Here is a 25450-nt window from a genome sequence, read left to right as displayed (position 1 = left end):
GTGGATCTGCGCTGACAGTGCAGAGCCTGCTTGGGATTCTCTCTCTCTCTCTCTCTCTCTCTCTCTCTCTCCCTCTCTCTCTGCCCCTCCCCCACGAGTGTGCACATGCTGTCTCTCTCTGTCTCAAAATAAATAAATAAACTTAAAAAAGAAAAAAAAAACCTGCCTGTTGATTGATGTCTATTATGTGCCAGATGTAAACACCACAAATTCACTAAGACCAGAACTAAACCCTTTGTTTACTAAATTTACACTTTGCTTGTATTTTCTTTATTTTGGTTGATGAAAACATTGCCTTTACACTTGTTCAGGCTTAAAAGAGTGGAGTCATCTTTGATACCTCTCTCCATGGCCCACTACCTTCCATTATTTGCCAAAACTATCCCTGATATCTTTATAAACATCTTTTGAACCCATTTCCTCTCCCACTCATCTACCCTGTAGTCCAAGCCCTCATTACTTCTCACCTGGAACATTTATTTCCTATGATGTCCCCCCTGAAATCTGTTTATTTTGTCTCATCACCAAGCCAGTCAGCCCTTAGGCAAATAAATTGCGAACTCTTCCGGAGCGCCTGGGTGGCTCAGTTGGTTGGGTGGCTGACTTTGGCTCAGGTCAGATCTCGTGGTCCGTGAGTTCGAGCCCCGTGTCAGGCTCTGGGCTGATGGCTCAGAGCCTGGAGCCTGCTCTCTGTGTCTCCCTCTCTCTCTGCCCCTCCTCTGTTCATGCTCTCTCTCTGTCTCAAAAATAAATAAAACGTTAAAAAAAAATTGCAAACTCTTAGCCTGACAGGAGATTTCACATTTTGGCTCAACCTACCTTTTCAATGTTTTGTTTCCCATACTCCTCTTTGCTTGTATCAAATTGCTCTGAACAAACTCCTCCTCTGGATAAATTCAGCACTTTTCTGCCTTCATATTCATTGTCATGCTGTTTCCTTCCTTGCATATCTAAATCTTCTGTTTTTTTTTCAAGACTCATCTCAAATACAATCTTTTACAAGAAAAACTTTCCTGATCCTTAAATGGGTGAAATATCTATTTCCTCTAAATTTGTTGATTTTTGAATCTCTTTTTTCATCAATATGTTGAAGATAATACTACTAACCCTGTATGATTATTATGGGGATTAAATAGAATAACATATGTAAAGCAGTGTTTGGTATACAGTGTATGTTAAATACAAGTTTGCTCCTCCTTTCCTTTTATTGTCTTTGTAGAAGCCTATACCGTTTTTTTCCTGTTTGTGCATGTATCCTCTCCCTTACAGGCTAGAATCACTTTGAGTACCAATCATGTGAATCTTTCCAGGAATGTTCTTATTAATCAACCTGATAAAAACAAACAGAAACACTGAACTCTGAATGAGCTGCTGAATTTTGATACTTATCTTTGAGGCCAATTTTTTTTTGAAATCAAATAAAAGTTTTTTTTATTCATTTCATTTTGACATTTAAATGTTAAATGTTTTTAATGTGTTTTCTGGATATTCAACAATTAGATTCTTAGGACCCAGAACTTTATTCTTAAAAAATTATATTTTTCAATAAATTTACTTTGATTCAATTAAAATATTTATTGGATATCTATGATATGCTGGGAACTGTAACCAGTACTTGAGAAGTAGGAGTTTTTCCTTTAAAAAGTAAAGTAGCTCAATTCACAGATTGTTTGAGACTCTCAGAACAAAGCATTATCTCGTATGTTAGATGATTGTGATAAAAAGTATAATTTTATATCTCTAACTAGGAAGATACTGTGTTTTAATTTAATATTGACAAATGAATTGAGTGTTTTATTGCTACAACTAGTAAATGCCTTTTTTTGTTTGTTTGTTTGGTCAGTCGATAGGTTTTATTTATTTATTTATTTATTTATTTATTTTTTAGTCGATAGGTTTTAATAAGAATAACAGAGTCTAGTGGATTAATCATTAAGAGCCAACTGACTTAACTCTTCTAATGATCAGCTATGACCCTGTGTCTCTTTCTACATTATGATTTTTAAAAACATGTAAAGTTAACTAATATCATAATTATACATAGTTTAGGCTGTTTCTTCATAATGGCAAAATGAACTCGGTAAAAAAAGTGCAGATTATGAAAACTGCCCAGATGTTTTCACTTCTGTACCACCGATTGTTACGTTTGGTCCTCAGAAACCAGACTCTGAGAGTTTAGTGTGAGGATTTTTGTTAAGTAGTGCCCTTGGGCTCAACACCTGTGGAAGAGTGAGAAAGTAGGCAGGAATCGGCACAAGTAGAGCTGTGACGTGGAACCAGTGACAGTCTTGGTTTACTCCATGAACAACTCTAGAGCTAGAATGGTTTTTTAGAGTTGCACTCCCTTGTGTCAAGATGATCAGGTCTTTTGCTCTCACATTAATCAGACATTTAAAACGGTCTGCCTTATCAGTTGGGGTTCCTGGGTGGCTCAGTCGGTTAAGCCTCCAAGTTCAGCTCAGGTCATGAGCTCACAGTTCGTGGGTTCGAGCCCTGCATCAGGCTCTATGCTGACAGAGCTTGGAGCCTGCTTCTGATTCTGTACCTCCCTCTCTCTCTCTGCCCCTCCCCCATTCATGTTCTATCTCTTTCTCTCTTTCTTTTTCTCTCTCTCAAAAATAAAAATATTTTTAAAAAATATTTAAAAAATGGTCTGCCTTAGGAATTGAAGTGACCTTGGATGAGGCAGCTCTCCTCAAAAGGGGCTACAGCCAAAGACCATCTGGTGGCAACACTCCCAGCTGCTGGGCATAAATCCTTCATGGAAGGGAGCCTGTCGTACACACCACAGTGTCCATCAGTAAACCAGGTTTATTGCTTCCTCTTATACACATGCTCTCTGAAATTATCAAATGATATAGCCTAGCAAGGTCATGGCTCTAGTGAAGAAAGAATTCAGACTAGTTACTTGGCTGAATCAGTGTGTTACATGACAAATATTTGGTTCAGCATCTCCATGTATAAACATACTGCTTTTCAGTTTCTCCACTTGTTAAACAAATGAACCAGAGGATGTATGGATCTCAGCAAAAGACCTTTAACTGACAAAGCAATAAAAGTAGAAATTTCATCAGAAAAAAGTTCTAGTTAAGTCCCAAGGTCATTAGATATTCAGTCCAGTCTCATGTCTTCTACAAGATAAAGAGTACTTACAAGAGGTCGATCAGAGAAATCACTCTGAGCCACTTAAGTGATACTAAATTAAGAAAAGAACCAAAGTATAGTCTATACCAATATGTATTAGGGCAGAAAAAAATGATTTGATGGAAAGAAGTTTAACAGAGAAGTTGAAAACAGTATTTTCCTTTTATTAAAAAAGTCAAAAAACAGCATACCCCAGAATGTATTAAATATTCCTGACACTTAAGATTTGAAGACAAAGATAAAGCTGTTTTGTAATCCAAACCATAATAAAAAGAATATCATTAAATATTGACTGGTTTATTCATTGGTGAATGACTTTGAAAGCTACAAGTTTTGTTCTTTTTAATTACCTTTCTTTATTCCTTACTTCCCATCCCTGTTCTGTCTCAGTGGTTTTCTGAAAATTGAATACAAAAAAAATCTGAAGGGTCGGTCATTTTAATAAATAATTCTTAAAAATTATTAGAAAAAGCAACAATAAAAGTGCAAACACTAGCAATCTATTATTCTCAGTTTTTAGATGATAAGCTATTTAATGACAGTCCTCTCAAGAAGGGTGGCTGTGTGTTAGTAAACTTTGATCTAATGAACTCATCTTAATTTTAATTAATTAATTAACTTAATTAACACATCAAGTGGGAAAATCTGTTTTGCTTCAATCCAACATACACTTTCTTTTCTAATTTTTTTTTTAACGTTTATTTATTTTTGAGACAGAGAGAGACAGAGCATGAACAGGGAGGGGCAGAGAGAGAGGGAGACACAGAATCTGAAACAGGCTCCAGGCTCTGAGCTGTCAGCACAGAGCCCGACGTGGGGCTTGAACTCACGGACTGTGAGATCATGACCTGAGCCAAACTCGGATGCTTAACCGACCAAGCCACCTAGGCGCCCCTAACATACACTTTCTGAACAATTTTGCTGTAGTTTTAAAATCTCAGTAGAGTACAAGCTTAGGAGTAAGATTCTGGTTGGGAAGAGAACTGGGGAGCTCATTGTGAAGCTGAATGTTTATGGAAAACATGCTGTTTAACTTGGATTTTATGTCCATTTAGGGTGTTCTGAAAGCTAATGGGGATGGCGGGGCAATGGCTAATGATCCACAGCTACTGTTGCCTGCTACTTGCAGGATGCTCTGTTGGGTACGGCTCTTATTAAAATAATTTTAAAAACACAATTTACCTCTTTAAGAAATTAACATCTAGCATACAGAGTGGTAGTGGGGAAGAAAACACAAGTGCATACATCTAAAAGCCAAGAGAATGAAAAGAGAGACTTTATACCTATTTAAAAGGATCAGAATGTGTATCAAACAAAGTGGCACTGGAGACAGACCTTAGAACATGGACCTTAGAGAGCTTGACCAGCTCACACACTATGATTATTTATGGTGTTATCTACACATGCAAAAATGAAGTAAAAATTAGATGACAATTCAGTTCAAAGAAGTAGTGACTTAACCATCTCACAATGAATCCAAACTTCTAGGGTTCATTATTTGAATATTCACTTTCATATCTGATTTTATATTTAGTGCATGTAGGTACAGTTTCATTTGCCCACCGAGGCAATTCAGTAATTACTACAATAGAAATAGCATCTCCAATGCTAATTTGATGCTGATCGATATCTGATGATGTTTTCACACATCTTTTGTGAGTTAAGTCAAGAGGGTTTGAAAACTGCCAGATTTTATAAAACAATTACCTGCTCAATACCGTATATGAATAACACTAAACTGAGTTCTATTTTGTATTTAGGCCAACAGGTGACTCCAGCAGGAATTCTGAAGAGCCATAATGATGTGACAGTGAATAATGAGTAGTACCTACTGTGGCAACTCCTCAGCTAAGATGAGCGTCAATGAAGTATCAGCTTTTTCGTTGACTCTGGAACAAAAAACTGGCTTTGCTTTTGTTGGGATTTTGTGTATCTTCTTAGGACTTCTTATTATTAGATGCTTCAAAATCCTGTTAGACCCGTACAGTAGCATGCCTTCCTCTACATGGGAAGATGAAGTTGAAGAATTTGATAAAGGGACATTTGAATATGCACTTGCGTGAGAGTTCCACCTTTATGGTTTTTTAGAGTTATGCCACTGGGACCCATGGAAGATACAACTGTAATCTCCTCGAGCATGCTGGAAGAGGCTCACTTCATCCACTAAATTCAATAAACATGTATGGTTGGCCAAGTCATCTAATCTCTATGGACTTCAGTGAGGAAGCTAACCAGAGGATTTTTAATGTCCCTTTCAATTCTAGTGCCCTATGAACTCTGTGAACGTATCGGGAAACCCAGAGATCTGAGATGAATGAGGATTTAGGATGTTATGAAAATTTTTTCAGTTTAGGAGTCTCAATTCTGTGGTTTGAATTCTAATGTTGACTTAGCCAAGAAGCTTTATGACCTATAAAGCTGTCTAAGAGGAACCTTTCCATATCTACAAAAACAAGGATAAAGAAACCTATCCTGCATATCTTGCAGGAATGTTGAGAGGACCAAGTGATGTAAGATGAATGTGAAAGCAATATGAAAACCATAAAACATTGTTGAAACATACCTTGCAATCATTTATTATCCTCATTGGTAATACTAATAAGGATTCTCAAACCTAAAGAAGCAATGGCTTAGTGTAAATTATTCCTTAATCAACCTTCATTCTCTTCATTTGATAAATGAAAAGATAGGATATTATTATAAAATTCTTAACAGCTACAAAATTTTGACTCTTTATGGTTATCAAATTGAGAAATATAGTAGGAGATAAATAAATACAAAACTATTTGTGTCACTTGAGAACACAGAACTGCCAAACACACAGAAAAAAGAATGACTAATATTTACTAAGAGTTTGCACCAAGTTGGGTGCTTTCCATTTACTATGTGATTTGATCCCCTTATGAATCCTTTGAGTTCAACACTACTATTTCCATTTTATTGTCTCAGTGTCACAGATGAGGAACTGAAGCTGAGAGAGATTACATAACTTCCCAGGGTCATCAAGCTAGAGAGTGGTTGTGTTAGGAATTGAATATGGGCAGTCTAATGTCAGAGTCATTATTTGTAAACATCATGCTGTGCTCCCAGACACTATCCTCAAGATTTCTATATATCTTAGAACTATGGTTACTGCTTAGATCACTCCAAAACCAGTTGTGTCAGATATGATTCCCTGATACTTTCCGTCTCCTAATAGATTTAGAACACTTCTGTGTTGGCTGTTGATCTTCTGGACCAAGCCCACACCTCAAGGAGGCTCTTTGAGCCCCAGTAGGTATAGGAGTGTCGGTCTGGGACACCTTGTAGTCAGTTATTAGTTTGGTCCAAGAACACCTTATTGAGCCAAGTCAGCTGGACACACTGAAAGTTGTATATACCAGGACACTAAGCACCTCCTTAGTGAACCAGGTTTTTAAAGTACTTGCTAAGATATGTAGCTAAGATGCAACTTTTGTCTCCCAGGGAAGACATCCAACAAGACCCTGCATTTTGGTGACTAGAACATAACAAAGTCAGATTTTTATTTCAAAAAGAAGACCCTAAAACCTAAAACACAAGAAAATTTATGAAGTATGAGCATTATTTCTGAAATTTCAACACTCACAAGCTTTTCATATCTCATCAATTCCACCATAGTATTATTTTCAATCCCACTAAACAGAAATTCTTTTAACCAAAAGTGTCTTTATCCATAGCATTTATTCATGATCTATTGTTCACCTTAGACTTTTGGGGGGGGGTGGGGAAAGAGTGGTCAGTGTCTGCATTTTCAGAGCCAGAAACAATATAAAAAAATATGAAGGATGGCCATACTATGGATACATCATGGAAACTTCATGAAATGCTAAGTCTTCTAGGAGAGTCCAATGTCATAGTCATATCATTCTCTAGCTTCCCCTTTCCTAGAGCCCCATGAGGGAAGACAAGAGAAAAAATAGAGGAGCATACCTCCAGACAGTTTCCTCCTATTACCTTACTCCTATGTCTGAAAGGCCTAAATTGAGTTTACCTTTCAAAGTTGGCTTATGGATGTTGTAATTTCATCCATATCCTCAAACCATCTCCCATCTGCTCCAGAACATCTGAATCCCCTTAATAGAGAACAAAGACTTTCATTTCATGGTTAAGATAAAAGGCTTAGAACAAAAATGTCTGGTTGATGTAAGACCGAGACTAAAACTAATTCACACAACACTGCAGTCAGACAGACAGACAGCAAGGGAAAAGCAAAATTGACCACTATCAGATGCATGCAGTCTTTGGCAGAGGAAAAGGTTAAGGAATAAATAGGTGGGCTCCTGAAAGAGGGATGGAGCTGAGGGAATGGTTGAAGGAAAAGGGGACTAGAGGTGGCAGAGATAACTGCAAGCGAATTCAAAGCTTCCCACCAGGACCAGGGAATAGGACTTATTTTGAGTACCAGCCCCATCTTAGCTGTTCTGAATAATATCAACACCCAGATGAATCTGAAATGAATCTGAATCTGAAAGGCGTAATTCCCATGCCTTCTGTGTGGGGAGTCAGAACCTTTTGTCGAACAGATAAATGCCTTGTACTTAAGAGCAGAATGAGTTAGTGGTACATAGTTGTAATTCTGTCTCTATTTTTGAAACAGCCTCTGGCATTAGCCTGGCTGGTTAGCATGACATTTACCTAAGAGCGTCTACGGAGTTTTACTTAGGTATCTCCAGACCCTTTTCTACAATCCAGCATCTGTTCACCAACTTAACTTTCCTCCTACTTTAATAGGCATAGTACATATCCCAATCTCTAACAATTCACTTTGGAACTTGGATATGACTAAGTAAAAGTCAGCAGTCAATTGTAAATATTTCCAACATAGTAAAAGCAAGTGCTAAGTACAAACCAGTGCTGATCTAAGTCCTATACACAAATTAACTCATTTGATCTTCACAGTAACTTTACAACAAGGTAGATAACATTATTATCCACAACAGCATTTTACAGATGAGAAAGTTAAGGCTCGGAAAGACTGAGTAATTCGCCAAAGCTCACGCAGCTAGGAAGTGGCACAGCTGGGATGCAAATTGAGTATACTGACTTCAGAGTCTTGCTCCTAACCACTGTGTTTTGCCACAACGGTGCTGCTCAGGCAGGTGGAAATCACTTGGGTAGTTTCTTATAAAACACAAGGTGGATTCATTCAATCAATCTGATTGAAAACCAGTGACAGGACCTGTGTGGAGGAATTGTTTGTGCTGTCTTAATAATCACCGCCTCACAGATTTGAGCAAAACCTGTCTCTCAACAACACTAAAAAAACGGGTTTGATATAAATGTTTTGCCAGGTAGAGACAAAAAGGTCATTTAGCAATGCCACTGGGAACCTTACCCACGGTTTCATTCCTGCTTCAGTTTTTCCACTAGGTAGAAATATTTTCAATAAATCACCAATTCTACATTCAATCCGCTCACTTCCCATGCAGAGAAGAATTCAGCTAATATCTACTATAAAAAAGAAAATAATCTCAAATACCATTTTCTAGTTACCAAGTATAGAAATTATCTCTGGAGGCCTAGATTTTGCTGTACATGTTAAATAATAGGAGGCCACCAGGAATCGTGAAGACAATGGGATTGAATTTATTTAGCCCCAAACAGCTGAAGCACTGATTATATTTTGGTGGATTATTACTGTTGAGCAATCCAACTTCCCTTATGAATTAAAGAAACTTAATGTGACTTTCTGTCTAAATGAATTAATGATTTACTACTGGTTACTAGTTGATGAAGTACTTAAGGTTCCTCAGGGCTAATGACTGGGCAGGGCCCACGGTATTATTCCAGGCCAATCACTGCTCAGTCACCTCTTTCAAGGAAGGTTCTAACCAATAAGAAGCCCAAGGTTTTGGAGTGAAAGTTAGGTGCCCCATATATGCCTGGGTGGTGTTGAAACAGATAAAGCTTCCTGAGAAGAAGGCTTCTTCTGATGGTAAGTTAAACATTTCTGGATGGGGTAAAAATCACATTTAATATTATGTCATAAAGTAGATTCTGAGGAATGGAGTAAAGGTGAGGATGTCAAGGACTATGAAGAGACATGGGATGGTCTGTAAAAACTAAAGAGATAACAGCCTCACTTATAGTTTCGCCCCAAAAAATGTTCTTTGCAAGTTGAAGTTAAGATCTTTTTTTTAATTCAAAGAAATGGCCTAGTAACTTCAGGAGACAGGCATGGTTTTGTTTGCATTTGTCTGCTTTTCTAAAAAGCCAAAATTTAAGTTATCAATAAAGAACTATTCATTTCACTAAAGAATGTTCTAAGATGGCTCATATCATGGATGGTAAAAGAAGTGATTATGTAGTCTGCCTCTCAGTCAAATTAAAAGCTTCTCAATGAATTTGAGACTATTTCATTAAAGAGAATTAACAGGGCATGATTATCTTACCTAAATATAGCGTACACCTTTATTAAGGACTGAGATTTATTTCGTTACACTGAATACCCATATATTTTTAAAGATTCCATGATAGTATTTGCAAAACATAAATGTATGAGCAGATGAGAGGCTAGTAAAAGATCCATGAATTTACAAAGCTATCATCTTCACAGGATTTATTTTTAAAAATTAACAAGCATGTATTTTTTAGAAGTTAAAAAATATTTTTAAATTTTATAATCAGCATGGAATATAATCATCATTATTAGATAGTATGAATTCATGTCTATAAAAAATACTTGGCAGTTTCAACATTTAGTACTGTCAATGAACTGTGTTTCAGACTGAGAATATTCTCATCTTCTCTTACTGTACTCACTGGTAGAGTTATATCTTTTCTAAAATCATATTAAATCCAATTGCACTGAGTCCAAACAAATGCTACAAACATAGATAATATTTTAATGACTCCATTGAAAATTCTGTTCGCTGAAGCAGGTCCCTAGTTATTTATTATGGGATTTAATTGCTCAGGTGACTAGAGTTCCCGGACAGGTAATTTTTAATGGAATGAATTTAAGATATTATATGCTTTGTAACAGAAAACTCTGCCCTCATACCCCTATGCCTACTTAAATGTATTGATATTACTTGAAACAAGTTTAATTTTCTTTTTCAATGGCAGCTTTGAAGAACATTCAAAGGATGTATAGGAGAGAAACAATACATCAAGAATCTATTTGTTGAGTCCTTCTAGAACAAAGGCCAGGAGCTCCCTAATGTAAACACATTAAAGTTTATTTTGAGGAGGAAATACATAGATTTTTTTTTAAAAAAAAAACATAAAGTAGACAGCTTAGTCCAAAAAAAAAAAATCCATTTTGGAAGATGTCACTGAACAACTCTTCCAATCTATTTCTGGATTCAACGCCCAGTAATAGCAATCGCTTTCAAGTTAATGTCATAAATGAGAGCCACGAGAGCAGCGCGGCTGTGGATAATAACACCGATCCTCCACATTATGAGGAAACCTCTTTCGGAGATGAAACCCAGAACAGATTCAGAATCAGCTTTAGGCCTGGAAATCAGGAGTGCTATGACAATTTCCTCCAAAATGGAGAAACCGCTAAAACAGATGCCAGTTTTCATGCTTATGATTCTCACACAAACACATACTACCTACAAACCTTTGGCCACAACACCGTGGATGCTGTTCCCAAGATTGAGTACTATCGCAATACTGGTAGCATCAGCGGGCCCAAGGTCAACCGACCCAGCCTGCTTGAGATTCACGAGCAACTTGCAAAGGTAAGCTTCAGGGCACAGGCAAGTATCCTCCCTCCCTTTATTCCTTCAGGTGATCTCCTGCTCTTTAATCATGCTATGAATGTCAGAGTGTCTTGTGGAGAAGTCTATTCCAAACCACCCTCCTTCCTTACACAGCTGTCCCTCGTTCCCAATAACTAGACAATACACGGAGTGTTTCACAAATATTTACTGATTACCGAGAACTCAAGAATTAGCTCTGAAAGTGAGGCAGTGCATTATATTTTCTTTAAACTTATAGTGTACTCAGTGCACACTTGGTTAAACATTCCAAACCAGATACTAAGCTAATTTCACCTTAGTATGAATGCCTCTGCAACAGTTGTAAGAGGGGAAAAAAAACGAAAAATCATCACTGGAGCTTACTGTAGTTAATACTGTGGTGTCAGCCTTTAGAGCACATGGGTATTTTATATTCTTTAAAGAGAAACCCAAGATTTATAAGATTCAGCATTTTATCCCTTCCTCTTCAAAACTTTGCCTGAGGCTCCTGAATGCTCTTAAGCATATAAAAGTAACTGAATTAAATTTAAGTACAGAAATGGCTAAGCTTTTCATTATTTAATGAAAATCAATAATGGGTTCCCAAATCTGCTAGAAGCAGGAGGTAGCATTTTTTCTAATCATGTAGCAAATCATTGATAAACTTCATAGATTTCTTCTTCTATAACTTGCTCTAAAATATATTGATGCACTTTGTCTTCCTGCTCTTCTGGAACACATTTTGGAATGAATATCATTCTTTATGGATGTAATTACTTGCTAAAAAGAATAAATAGCTGTCACATATCCAAATGTAGTTTACTTTTGCCCAGGTTTTGAGGTAAAAGAAAAAATTGATTGGAACAATTCCTTTCATATCCATTCATTCAACATTGATTTTATCAAATGGTTTACCCACACTAGGGAGTCTAGGAATATTGCTCTCACGGAAAATGCTAATAAGGGTGAAGTTTTCCCTTTAGTTTCTGTTCATTCTTCTTTCCACAAGGAAACCCATCTCTAAAATGTATTCTCCTTGGCTGCTCGGGGTCCCTGACTCTGCATCCTACCACCAGAGGCTGAGTGACTTCCTGAGCGGAGCCCATGCTCTGAATGCTGTACCCTTATCCTTTCTCCTCACCAGGCTTTACTTGTCCCATGTACTATATTTGCAACAGTCTGCTGAATGGCTGGTTTCTTTACAGATAGAAGATTTAGACTTTATCTAGGATATTTGGTGCTTTGATCAAAAGAAGTTAGCAATGTGACAATGTCAGAAAAAAATGGCGGCCCCCATTAAAATTTTGAGAAGGGGGTTGATTTGAAGCTCCAGAGATCAGACCCAGGTATCACTTTGCTTTGTGTGGGAAAGTGGAAAGAAAAGAGAAGGGGTAGAAGGAAAAGAGGGAAAAGTTGGTTGCGAGAAGAGGGCACAAGGAGTTTTCAAAAAGCTCAGAAAAAGAAACTTAGGGCATTATAAAGGGATTTCAATTTATTCTGAAGAAGTAAAATGAGCCAAAGTTCTCTTTAAAAAGATCTGAAATTCTCTCCCAACATACTCCACCTCATTCCACATGATAAGTCTTAAAGCTCATCTTTTGTAAAATTAGCATCATCAAAATTTAAATATTCTCATATTTGTCCCCCAGTTTGCAAGAAAACAAAATAAAAGTCTATTTCCATTAATAAGGAAATGGAGTAAACTCACATTGTTCTTTGGACTAATGTTCTAGAGAGAGAAACATAGCTTATTTACAATTCCTAAAGCCACAGCTTATGTAAATCTTTACATAAGGGGAGAAAAACTCTCCGGGAATGGTTGGTTGTTCAAAAGCCAATCTGAACAACTGTAGTCGAAATGCAATAGCTGCATTTGACAGTTTTCATAGCTGTTTGGGATATCATATTCTTTTTGAAAATGACACAAAGACTTAACTTTGACGTAAAGCTCTTTTTTCTCAGATACAAAGAAATAGCAAATTAAATAGTTTAAAAATTAGGTTCAGGCTCAATGCCCTGAATAATCATTCTGAATGAGTATAGTAATAAGTTACTCTTTTTATGAATTTGACCCTCAGTTATCAAGACACTTCATCATTAAATCCCACAGAAGTATCCACATAGCCAAATTGGGAGCAGAATTCTAATGCAACCATGAATCTATATACTAGTGTCTCTAAACTTGTAGGGCCCAGTCCACCTCTCCATATGATCTACCTCTGTGCTATCCTTTGATACCAGACATGAACAATCTGAGACTTCGTCAATTCATCCCTTTCTTCTTTGCTAGTGAATTTGATTCTTTTTCCTCCTGCTTACCCTCCCTTCCATGAAAGATGAAGACCTATAGTGTAATGAGCTATGCTGTTACCTCCTTGTGGCCCTTGACATTTTTATGGTAGTTCCCCAAATCACAACTAGACATGATCAATAGAACAAATATTACATAATAATACTCAGACACATCACCAATTTTGTATGCAAAAAATTATAAATGATAATGTTTACTCAAACAATTTAAAAGTGGAAAGCAATTGACATAGTACAAGTTTGGTGATATATTTTTTTGTACCCGAGTATAATGCTTTAAAAAGCCATAAAAGAATTGTATATTTACATTAAGTGACAACATATTTAGACAGAAACCAGTTGGATTTTTTGTAGAATCCTGGCTATAACTTCCAAGTCAGAAAAAAAATTATATGTCAAGGTTGTACTAACAGTTGAAATAAAAAAATAGGTTTGAAAGACATTATTTTAAGTCTCTACCTTCACTGAAACTCTAGGAATGATACATATTGACAAAATTTGTAATCCCAATGATTTGAGATCATAGTTGAGAAAATCCTTTTATTTTCTCTGTAGTAAAGAACTAAATGCCTATACAGATGGCTATGAATTATAGATTTCCAAAAACCCTAGTTAAAAGCAGGAAAAATGGCTCCATCCTTTACTTTCTCTGCAATATTATATAAGCTACATAACTTCAACTGATACTGTAGGATGTTTGTGAATACTAGTTTACATGCATATAAAGTCTAGCATGTTGCCTTCTACAATGGGTAGAAACTGAACAAATCATTGTTGATAATGATGATGGCAATTTTTGTATTCACTGATTTTTACTCAAAAAGTAAAATATACACTAATAAAATATTTAAGAAGTACTGAAAAGTATATACTGAAATGTCTCTTATCTAATATAGATCTTCAGTTTTTCTCTCCAAGACAATCATTACTGTCAGTTTCTTATAAATCCTCCCAGAAATTTTCTATGCCTATACAAATATACATATATATCTATAAGTATCTCTATCTCATCTATCTAATTTTCCATCTGTATTTTTTTCAAACACATATTGAAACATTTTACACATTGTCGTGCATTCTGTTTTCACTAAACAATGCACATTGGAGTTCTTTCCATATAAAAAATATAATGATTATTAGATATCTGGTAAAGATTAATCCAGTATTTTTACTTTATAAAAATAATTGTACTTTTACTGTCCAGCATAATCCTGTGGCCACCTTTTTTTTTTTTGATTACTAAACTACTTTATTAAGTGATCATGGTTTTATCTTTCATTTCTACTTTTTTTTAATTTAAATTCAAGTTAGTTAACATATAGTGTTGTTAGTTAACATATAGTATTGGCTTCAGGAGTAGAATTTGGTGATTCACCACTTACATGCAATACCCAGTGCTCATCCCCACAAGTGCCTTCCTTAATACCCATCATCCATTTAGCCAATCCCCCCACCCACCTCCACTCCAGCAACCCTCAATTTGTTCTCCATATTTAAAGTCTCTTATGGTTTGCCTCCCTCTCTGTTTTTATCTTATTTTCTTTTTCTTTCCCTTCCCCATGTTCATATATTTCTTAAATTCCACATGAGTGAAATTATATGACATTTGTCTTTCTCTGACTGACTTATTTCACTTAGCATAATACACTCTTGTTCCATCCACATTGTTGCAAATCTGTGGCCACCTTTATATGCACAATTCCTAACTACAGGGCTAACCAAAATGGAACTCCTTTTCAGTCTTACTGACCACCATTGTTGTTAGCATTTCAGAAAAATATAATTATATAAGAATCAGGAAAATATATAGCCTTTCTATCAAAGTCAGTGCTCTGATGTCATTGAAATAAACTGTCTATACAAAGAATAAAATACCACAAAAATTAAGATAGCAATATTATTTTTAAGGAAACCAACCATTTAGAGAATGTTTCAAAACAAAAACAATGGAACGACTTCACACTTGGGTCATTAGGTAGTTAGCGACAAAAAGTAATCTGTGAATAAAAAGCATTAGGAAAAGTAATTTGTGAATAGAAAGGATTACATACACTCATGCAAAAGCAAACTTTTTTTTTTATCTTTACGATAACTTTATTTTTTTTTATTTTTATTTTTTTTTATTTTATATATGAAATTTATTGTCAAATTGGTTTCCATACAACACCCAGTGCTCATCCCAAAAAGTGCCCTCTTCAATACCCATCACCCACCCTCCCCTCCCTCCCACCCCCCATCAACCCTCAGTTTGTTCTCAGTTTTTAACAGTCTCTTATGCTTTGGCTCTCTCCCACTCTAACCTCTTTTTTTTTTGTTCCTTCCCCTCCCCCATGGGTTCCTGTTAAGTTTCTCAGGATCCACATAAGAGTGAAACCATATGGTATCTGTCTTTCTCTGTATGGCTTATTTCACTTAGCATCACACTCTCCAGTTCCATCCACGTTGCTACAAAAGGCCATATTTCATTTTTTCTCATTGCCACGTAGTATTCCATTGTGTATATAAACCACAATTTCTTTATCCATTCATCAGTTGATGGACATTTAGGCTCTTTCCATAATTTGGCTACTGTTGAGAGTGCTGAAAAGCAAACTTTTTATGGAGAATTTTTTTTAATGTTTATTTATTTTTGAGAGAGAGAGAGAGACAGGGTGTGAGCAGGGGAGGGGCAGAGAGAGAGAGAGGGAGATACAGAGAATTCAAAGCAGCTCCAGGTTCCGAGCTGTCAGCACAGACACGGGGGCTCAAACCCACAAACTGTGAGATCATGACCTGAGCCAAAGTCGGACGCCCAACTGACTGAGCCACCCAGGGGCCCCGAGAAATTTTTGTTACCAGACAAGGTGCTCACACTTGGCAAATTCTCATTCAATTTTTATAACACACCTTCAAGGTAGGTACTATTATTATTGCTATTTTATAGATTCTAAAGTTTTTATAAAATCCTATGGATCTTTTATAAGACAAAACAAAAACCTAAGTCAAAAAACTTCCAAGGTCAAGAAACAAAAGTCATGTGTCTAATAAATTGAACCCATGTCTGCATGACTCCAGAGTCCATGCTCTTTTTATTTATTTATTTATTTTTTGATGTTAGTTATTTTTGAGAGAGAGAGAGAGCACAGGCAGGAGAGGGGCAGAGAGGACAGAAGATCTGAAGCAGGCTCCACACTGACAGCAGAGACCTGACATTGGGCTCAAACTCACAAACCTCAAGATCATGACCTGAGCTGAGATTGGGTGCTTAACCCACTGAGTCACCGAGGTGCCCCCAGAGTCCATGCTCTTTATTGCTACTTTCCATCCTCAGCCTACTCTCCCATTTCACTTTGCCTCAGTTCATTTTGACAGCTACAGAAGAAAGTGGAACTCAGGCACAAAGAAGAAATTGCATCTCAGCCCTGATGGGCAGAACAGGAGATTCAATTCCTTTCTTGTTTTGGGGACTGTGCCAAAAGATCATGTTGCTTTCTCCTACAGAATTTTTTTTTCTCTCTCTTTCTCCTACAGAATTAATTGTAGGTCTCAATCATTTTCGTTGTCATCATCAAAAGCATTTATTAGCCTTTTATATACAAGATGCTGTATAAAGTGAGTTAAAGAGATTTGATCTCTACTCTCCAGGATTTATTTTACATGTCAAATGACTTTGTTATGGGTAGAAATAAAGGACATATAATCAGGTTAACAAACATTAAAGTACATAAACCAATGTATAAATGTTTATCTTCTTTAAATAAACAAAGGTTTACAAATGCATTCTCTGGGAAATAGTATTTTCTAAAATGTTTTAAAGTTCAAATTTGGAACTTTAGCATTCAACTTGGGGCTATCCCAAATTAGAAATATCACCAAGCCCAATTAAGTAGACATAAAAATTGAGGCAATAAGTGCCTTGAAGGAGGATTAGTGGTCACCCCTAAAATATTTGCTGGAGTGAAAATCTGTAACTAAAGACTCATTTTAATACTTATCAGAAGTTTTAGTTTTTAGCTCAGTGATAGGTGGTGGATAGACTAACAGTTCCCGTGTATATGTGGAAAATATTAAGAATCTTTTGACTTTCTTGTTTTTTTTTTTAAATTTTTTCTTGAGAGAGAGAACAAGAGTGTGATGGGGGAGAGGGGAAGAGGGAGAGAGAGAATCCTAAGCAGGCTCATGCTCAGCACGGAGCTCAACACCGGGCTTTATACCATGACCCTGGGATCATGAGTTGGACACTCAACTGACTGAGCCACCCCAGGCACCCCTTGATTTTACTTTCTTACACTGCTTATTACACACATAGCTACCTTTAGGCCTAAGTTATCAAAAATATAAGTTAATTTTTGTGTGAGCTGTATGTATTCAGGTACAGTAAAAATACTATAATAAATTGTGACCATTAGTAGTGATTTATAGGCATGGTTTATAGCAACTTTTAAAACAAGAAACCTCTCACTTTCATAATTTAAAATATTCCCATTTATCACAAAGGGCTTGTAATGTACAAACATAATAACATTGATTAGTAAAATATAGGAATGTGATTAGAATTGTGTTTTTTGGGGTGCTTAGGTGGCTCAGTCAGTTAAGCGTCTGACTTCGGCTCAGGTCATGATCTTGCTGTTTGTGAGTTTGAGCCCCAAGTCGGGCTCTGTGCTGACAGCTCAGAGCCTGGAGCCTGCTTCACATTCTGTGTCTCCCTCTCCCTCTCTGGCATCCACATTCATACACTGTCTCTCTCTCAAAAATATACATTAAAAAAAAACTTTTTAAAAAATCATGTTTTTCATGCTGAAATGAACCCTAAAAATTCTCTGATCCTTGCTGGGATTGGTTTTAAAATAATCCAGTGGCAGGAGTGTGAGAGGTTTAAGTGGAATAGTACTGGCCATATGTTCATAACTGTTGAAGTTCAATGGTAGGCACATGAGATCTATTTATTCTCCCTACTATGGCATATATTTAAATATTTCAATAATAAAAGAAAGTTTAAAACAACTGGGAGGGGATCATATAGTCCTAAATATTTATGGAGTTGTTTCTCTAGGATGGGCTAAAATTTCTACCATCCTGAGATTGAAAGCCTAAAAACATGTATAGTGGCAAATATTATCTAGTTATAATTTATTTAACAATTTTTAAAATTTTTACTTATTTTTGAGAGAGAGAATGAGAGAGAAAGCATGCTCACAAGCCAGAAAGGGGCAGAGAGAGAGAGGGAGACAGAGGATCTAAGGACAGCTGTATGCTGACAGCAGCGAGCTGGATGAAGGGCTTGAACTCACAAACCATGAGATCATGACCTGAGACGAAGTTGGACACTTAACTAACTGAGCCACCCAGGTGCCCCTCTAGTTAGAATTGAAAGAATAAATACACTTATTTTTTTCTTCTTTGATGATAACTAGAAATGCATTTGTAATTTTTCTGGGGTCTGAAAAAATCACGCATTTCATATTAAATAAAATAATCTTTTATCATCTAGCAAAACCCATTAGGAATTTACCCCTTAAACTGCATGTGATTGAAGCTTTACTAGTTTATCAATACTGGAGAGGAGAAGTTTCTTTCTTTCTTTCTTTCTTTCTTTCTTTCTTTCTTTCTTTCTTTCTTTCTTTCTTCCTAATGAACTTTATTTTACCTTCCCTGAATACTTAATGCACAGGTAAAACTTTTGGTAAATTAATAATCATTCCCTAAAGCTATGCAGTTTAAAATGCATTTATGAAAGGTGGTGGGTCATCATTTATGGTGATGGAGTATGAACAAACAAATTAATTCAAAGTATGAGGGAAAAAACTGGTTTCAGGGAACAATCATAAAACTTCTATTCTTTGAGACTTTGGTCCCAAGAAAATGCACCAGCCAGGAGTCTGTCAGCCACTGGTTATAGCTCACAGCTATTAAGTGCCCATAACCCTCAACTAAAAGTCTTTTCAGTACTTTGATGATAAGATGACTTTGTAATTGCTGTATAGGCTCACAAAGGAGGCATTTATTAAGAGTGAAACCAAGTTTTGCTTTGCCATGTTAGAAGAGGAAGATGACAAACATAGAAAAATGATTTTGCCTTCGAGTAAATTACTTCAAAGTAAGATTTTCAGAAAATTCATTGGATTTATCCTCCTTGGCACTATCCAGGAAAGGTTAAGTGACTTGCTGGGGGACACACCCTGAATTAATTGCATAGCTGAAACTAGATTCCAAGCCTCCAAGTTTATATGGTGCAGTGAGTTTTAAGCTCCTGTAAGCGAGTAAGCAATGGAAATAGATTCTGTACTTATAAATGTATTATCAGGGCTTTACAGTCAGGGCAAGAAATATACATTTAAAGGTTTTTTTTTTCCTTTCTATGACATAAATACATTGAAAACGTGGAAACTCTAGCAGGTTGAACACATTCACCTAAGAAATAGTTGAACGCCCTACATTGACTCTATTTTTGAATAGCTTTAGAAAATTATTTCCCTACTAACTTTCATATATGATGATTTCCCTGACAAGCCCTCATAGAATATTCCTTTTGCTTCATAGTGTATGTCCTAGTGATAAATTGAAGAACCATTAAACTGTGCCCAGAAGGGCATCCATCAGATAGAAATGTCCATATAAGGGGAAATTTTAAATATCTTATTCATCCTTTCACCAATTTTTTAAGATGTTTTTTACAGTCATTGGTATTCTCATTAATCCAGATGTAAGGGTCACAGTTACCACTGGAGTTCAGCTGGGAGCAAAGCAATTTCCTGGACCAAACCCTCAAATACAGGATTGATCAGAAAACATAGGTTTTATTCCCAAGACTGCCTTTAAAAAGCAAGTGACTAAGGCTCTGTCTCATGGGATCCCCAATTAACCGAGGAAAAGGAAATTGCCTTCTCCCTGAATGAGTAGCTGCTGATGGTCTGGCTGTGAGATCTTCATTAACTAGAATATTGTCAATTTTAAAAGTTTTTCTCAAATCAAATCAAATAAATGAATTTCTTAACCAAATAATCTCTTCAACATTCCTGGGCATTTTATCACATTCCTCAATTCTCTGCTTTCATTGATTTTCTAGTTACGGAAAGTTAAAGTTACATTTGAACCACGCAGCTGCCTTATGAGTGTAGAATCCGTTCAGAGAAAAAATAGGATTTTTAACTGCCTGGAGAAAAACCTCAAATGTTCCATCCATCTGTAATTGACTGCAATGTATAGACATGTGTGCTCCAATATAATAGCCCCAGCCACACGTGGCTATTGAGCACTTGAAACGTGCTAGTACAAATTGAGATGTGGTATCACTGTAAATTGCACACCAGATTTCAAAGACATAGTGTTAAAAAAAAAAAGAATTAAAATGTCTCATCACTGTTTTTATATTGATTATATGTTGAAATGATAATATTTGATATAGATCCATTACGTAAAACATATTAAAGCAGTCCATGATCCAGGTTCCTCCTACAAGGTGGGTTGCCACCATAGCTAATGAATATTACATTGCAAAGATTAGAAATATGATATTGTACAAAAGTTAGGTATATTTTTAAAATTTAAGGGTTCAAATCTGAACCCAAGTTATTTCACTAATTTCCTTTTATTTTTAAAATGAGCTACTGGAAATTTTTGAATTACATCCATGACTTGCATTTCTAGCTGGTATAGATAACCAGTTTCTGCCCTGCTAGTTCAGCCTCAATTTCTGTAGATTTTGTTTATCCATATTTTACTTTAATTTGAATATATGATGTCAGATTTCAATTATCTGTGCAAGTAGAGACAGAGGATGCTTAAGATTAAGATATTCCTTGGGTAATTCAAAACTAAATTTTAACTATTAATTTCAGCTTCCTTTGTGATTCAGTTTTACCCCTCCCCTGCAATGCTGTTGGAAAATAGTAAGATGATCTGACTTGAGATTCATTCTCTTCTTCTCCCTTCTTTAATGTGGGTTACACAGAGAAAACAATGACAAATGAAATCCTCAATAGGGATGGAAGAGAAAGGAAATAGGAGGCAGGAATGGTTAAGAAATGAGGTCATCTTCTCTGAAGTGGTAGAGATCAGGTGGCCTCCAAGCCTGCTTTATGGATTCAGTAATGTTTATTGATGACCTGCTGTATAGTAGGGTCTTTGTTGGCATCTAGAAGTAACCCACATCCTGTAGTTAATATACAATGACTTACCACATTGTATTGCATCAGTTACCCAAATGTCCACTAGTATCATGAAAAAAAATCTTGTGGGAGAACAAACTCGGAAGAAATTCTTATTGACATAGAGAAGTAGAAGAACATGGAAGAACAAGAAGACAAGAAGTCAAAGTCTCTTGGAGTAAACAGCCCAAATTAGAGTCAGATTATAGTGGGTATGCTAATGATACACCAAAGCCCAAAGAAGCAATAACTCTTAAACATGGCAAGGACAAAAACTTTGATTGCCCTCAAATAAAGTCCTTATAGTAAACACTGAGTATTTATTTCATGCCAGTCTCATTTTAGAGGGGGAAAAAAATGTCCTTGTCTGAGACATCTCAGTTAGTAATAGGGGGACACATCATCTCAGCCGTAAACTAATTTAGGCCACTTAAATAGAACAAAGTTGTTTTTTTTTTTTTTAATGTTTATTTATTTTTGAGACAGAGAGAGACACAGCATGAGCAGGGAAGGGGCAGAGAGAGAGGGAGACACAGAGTGGGAAGCAGGCTCCAGGCTGTGAGCTGTCAGCACACAGCCCGACGCGGGGCTTGAACTCACGAACTGTGAGATCATGACCTGAGCCGAAGTCGGACGCTTAACCGACTGAGCCACCCAGGCGTCCCCAAAGTTGTTCTTTAATAATGGTAGTTAAATGCTGAATCTAAGAGACTCCCCCAATGGTTTCCTTACTGGAAAATATTGCTTTTCGGGAACTCAGTGGGGTATATAGTCTAACCATTAGAATCAAGTAGGTGTCAGATAGGCTAAATTAAGTGGGTGAATCTGAAATCATTCAAGGTCATATCTAAAAGAGAAGTTAGAGTTGTTTTTCACTTGAGAGAAACAGAGCTATTTCTTTCCCCAGTAGAATTCAGAGACTATCCTTACTGACGAGGAAGCTATTTTTCAAAATTGGATCACACACAAAAAAACACTAAATAAGCTTTTGACATTTTTTATACTACTTACTTCTTATTTGTACTCAGCTTACCTTTCTAGTAGTCAGTCATAAGATTTCTTACCCTTTGTACAACGCTACCAGCACATCCAGCAATTGTCAGGCAAAGGCATATGGAATCTGAAAGAAACTTCCTCTACAGGAATAGCATCCTTGTAGCCAAACAGTGCCTTTAAATATTTTTAGAACTTTAACCCTTTTCTTCCTGTTTTTAAAGAAAATGCGTATAGGGGCGCCTGAGTGACGCAGTCAGATGAGTGTCTGACTCTTGATTTCATCTCAGGTCATGATCCCAGGGTTGTTGGGATGGATCCCTGTGTTGGGCTCCTGGCTGAGTGTGGAGCCTGCTTCAGATCTCTCTCTCTCTCTCTCTCTCTCTCTCTGTCCTTCTCCCCTGTTCATTAACTCTCTCTCGCTCTCTCTCTATAAGTTAAAACAAAAAAACCAAATACATAAATTTACAAAAGAAAATGCTTTTATGTGTTCTTTCATTCAGTCTTCTGAAAGATAATGTGACATGTTTAGAGAAGTTTTATTATCATTATTTTAGGTGAATAAGATGAAGCCCAGGGAGGTTAATAGAAAGAAGTCCAGTTAGCCTGCATCAATGACATTAACCTCCTACCATACCTCAAAGACCCTCTTTCACTTCTGATAGACTTTCAGGCTGCCTTTGTTTCTTTTTCTTTTGTTTGTTCTTTTTGTATTCTAAACTTACCTAAATCTAACCATTTTCCCCTAAGGTAATATTCTCACCCGTAGGACTGCCCAAGATCCTTTGCAGCTTTGCTGCGCCTGAAATCTCTCACAAAATGAATCCATCAGCTCCCAGGGCAAGAAAATACTTACCTTATGTGCATGCTAGAATTTGATGTGTCCAAAATTTCATGTCAATTATTTTGATTTGACTTTGGAAGTTTTCTGGAGACTTCTGTTGACCAAATATTGTGTGTTTTTTTGCTACCTGTATAAATACAGAACGTAGCAGTGGCACCAGGTTCAGCTGACAGGGTTGCTAACGGAGATGGAATGCCTGGAGATGAAGAAGTTGAAAACAAGGAAGAGGAGGATAAAGCTGGCGTTGTGAAGTTTGGATGGGTGAAAGGTGTGCTGGTGAGAAAGCTCCTATGTTTCCAAATGAAATCTGTTTGTTCCGTGTCCTAGTGGACTAAATGTTAGCAAATCCTGGACAACAGAGTTACAGACATGGCTGGGTTTTGCCCCACTATCACTTCTCATATCCCTTTCAATGCTCCTTTGGCCCACAGGTAAGATGCATGCTGAATATCTGGGGTGTCATGCTCTTCATTCGCCTGTCTTGGATTGTTGGAGAAGCTGGAATCGGTAAGCATGTTTCCCCATGCCCCGTATACCATTTTCAGTGTCAATTATAAGCTCAATAAGCAACTTGTTTTCACCATTAATGCTGAATGTGAGATGGAGGTCACAGAAATAATCTGCACTCGAGCTCTTTTACTTTGCCTCTTTGACCATGTTTGTCAGAGAGGAAAGTGTAGCGTTAACTTCTGGGAGACTGGAATTTTCCAGTTTACCAACCAGATAAATGCTCAATTTAATATTTCTATTTGTTCTTAAAGTTTTAGGTGTACAGATCTGTAGGGACACATATATTTTAAATAGTACTATTCATAGTTTGGGACATACTGACATTTGTGCATCCCCCTTATGCTTATTGGCAAAATTTCACTCAACAAGAACAGCTTGTGGGAAAAGTGGGAACAATGTGACCTGACTAATAGAAATGCTGAATTGTTGAACATTTGCCAAAGAAAATAATTGTGTTACTTTCAGGTACCAGTGGTAAGAAAACAAAGATTAATAAAATATGCCAGACAGAGGCTTAAACGTGATAGATGAAATGATTGAGATAACATGTGTAACCACTACTAATTTTTCTTTTTTTTTTAATTTTTAAAATGTTTTTATATATTTTTGAGAGAGAGAGAGAGGGAGAGGGAGATAGAGGCAGAGAGAGAGGGAGACACAGAATCTGAAGCAGGCTCCAGGCTCTGGGCTGTCAGCACAGAGCCCAACGTGGGGCTCAAACTCATGAACTCAAGATCATGACCTGAGCTGAAGTCGGACGCTTAACCGACTGAGCCACCCAGGTGCCCCTACTACTAATTTTTCTAATGGAAAATGCATGATGTTGAGATTATTTTGAGTGATTCTTTGACATTTTTGAAGATTATATTTTACTTAAAACATGATTTCCTGTGGCAAATCTTTTTTTTAATCAAGAGTATATAGATATAATTTATATGAAAAATTTCCTTGAATTTTATCAAAGTTCCTGATTTAATGTGATAAAAATTAGTGACGTTCTACTTTATGTATGGAAAATGTATTACAAGTCCACTTTTGGAGAAGACCTATAAATCATTAGTGTCAAGAACATAGAGATTGAGATGTGCTTTTAGATACTACTCTAGAACGTATCCCAATTCACATTCAAAGTTACTCAGTCATTATTTATCACCTTTGCTCCTCAAGGCAGACTGGAAGACTAACTCGCAAAAAGAAAGGGCTGAGCTGTAAATTGAAACACTGGAACCAGTTCCCATAGTTTTTCCATGTTTCATGTTTGGCAAGTGCTGGGTTCCTGACAAAGGGCTGCTTGCCAGCTTTATGATGCATATCAGATGAATGCTTATAGCCGCAGGGTCCAAAATAAGTAGATGCTGTTCCATGGAAAATCTGCATCTTAATATTGCCAAGTGTTTGCCCCAGGGTTTCATGCAAAATTAGTTTTTTAAGGGCAGTTTAGTAACTTATTGAGATCATCAAGCAGCATTACTTTGTTTGGAGGTGTGAGTGTAGCCAAGGGCAAGAGTAATTCTTTCTAACGCAACTTATTTAACATCCATGTGTTAAGCGATAACCTGAACCTTAATCAGATCTTACATTACTCTTTACAGTCAATCCAGTTTCATGCTTACTGCAAAAGTGTAAAACATGAAGAACCCTATCTTCTGCTAAACTGTGTATTATACTTTCAGACATCGGTGTTGTTTTAATAAGGACCTTTCCTTTAAGTAGTCATATCCTACTTTAAATGGGTGTCTAGTGGGTTTTCCTTTGAATGAAGGTTTGTTTGTTGTTGTTGTTTTAGTTCTCAGAAAGTAGACTTTAGTGAG

The 25450-nt window shown here is 36.6% G+C and overlaps 2 protein-coding genes across 4 annotated transcripts in view; both read left to right on the top strand.

Moving 5' to 3' along the window:
* Window positions 1–4961: 4961 nt before the first annotated feature.
* On the top strand, window positions 4962–5207 carry CTXN2 (cortexin 2). Its single transcript, XM_047074717.1, has one exon. The coding sequence runs from the start codon at window positions 4962–4964 to the stop codon at window positions 5205–5207; it is 246 nt and encodes an 81-aa protein (XP_046930673.1).
* A 5229-nt stretch (window positions 5208–10436) lies between these two features.
* The window catches only part of SLC12A1 (solute carrier family 12 member 1), a 102057-nt gene continuing 87043 nt past the window's right edge, over window positions 10437–25450 (top strand). For all 3 annotated transcript variants that reach the window (XM_047074463.1, XM_047074462.1, XM_047074464.1), the window contains exons 1-3: window positions 10437–10856; window positions 23271–23405; window positions 23561–23636. In XM_047074463.1, coding sequence (XP_046930419.1) covers window positions 10437–10856; window positions 23271–23405; window positions 23561–23636 — 631 coding nt within the window. The remainder of the gene's footprint in view (window positions 10857–23270; window positions 23406–23560; window positions 23637–25450) is intronic.

The sequence above is a fragment of the Lynx rufus genome, unplaced genomic scaffold (genome assembly GCF_022079265.1).
Source record: "Lynx rufus isolate CCGP_SWC_20201006 ecotype Redwood Valley unplaced genomic scaffold, mLynRuf1.p SCAF_13, whole genome shotgun sequence".
NCBI lineage: Eukaryota > Metazoa > Chordata > Mammalia > Carnivora > Felidae > Lynx > Lynx rufus.
This window is presented reverse-complemented; position numbering and strand designations above follow the sequence as displayed.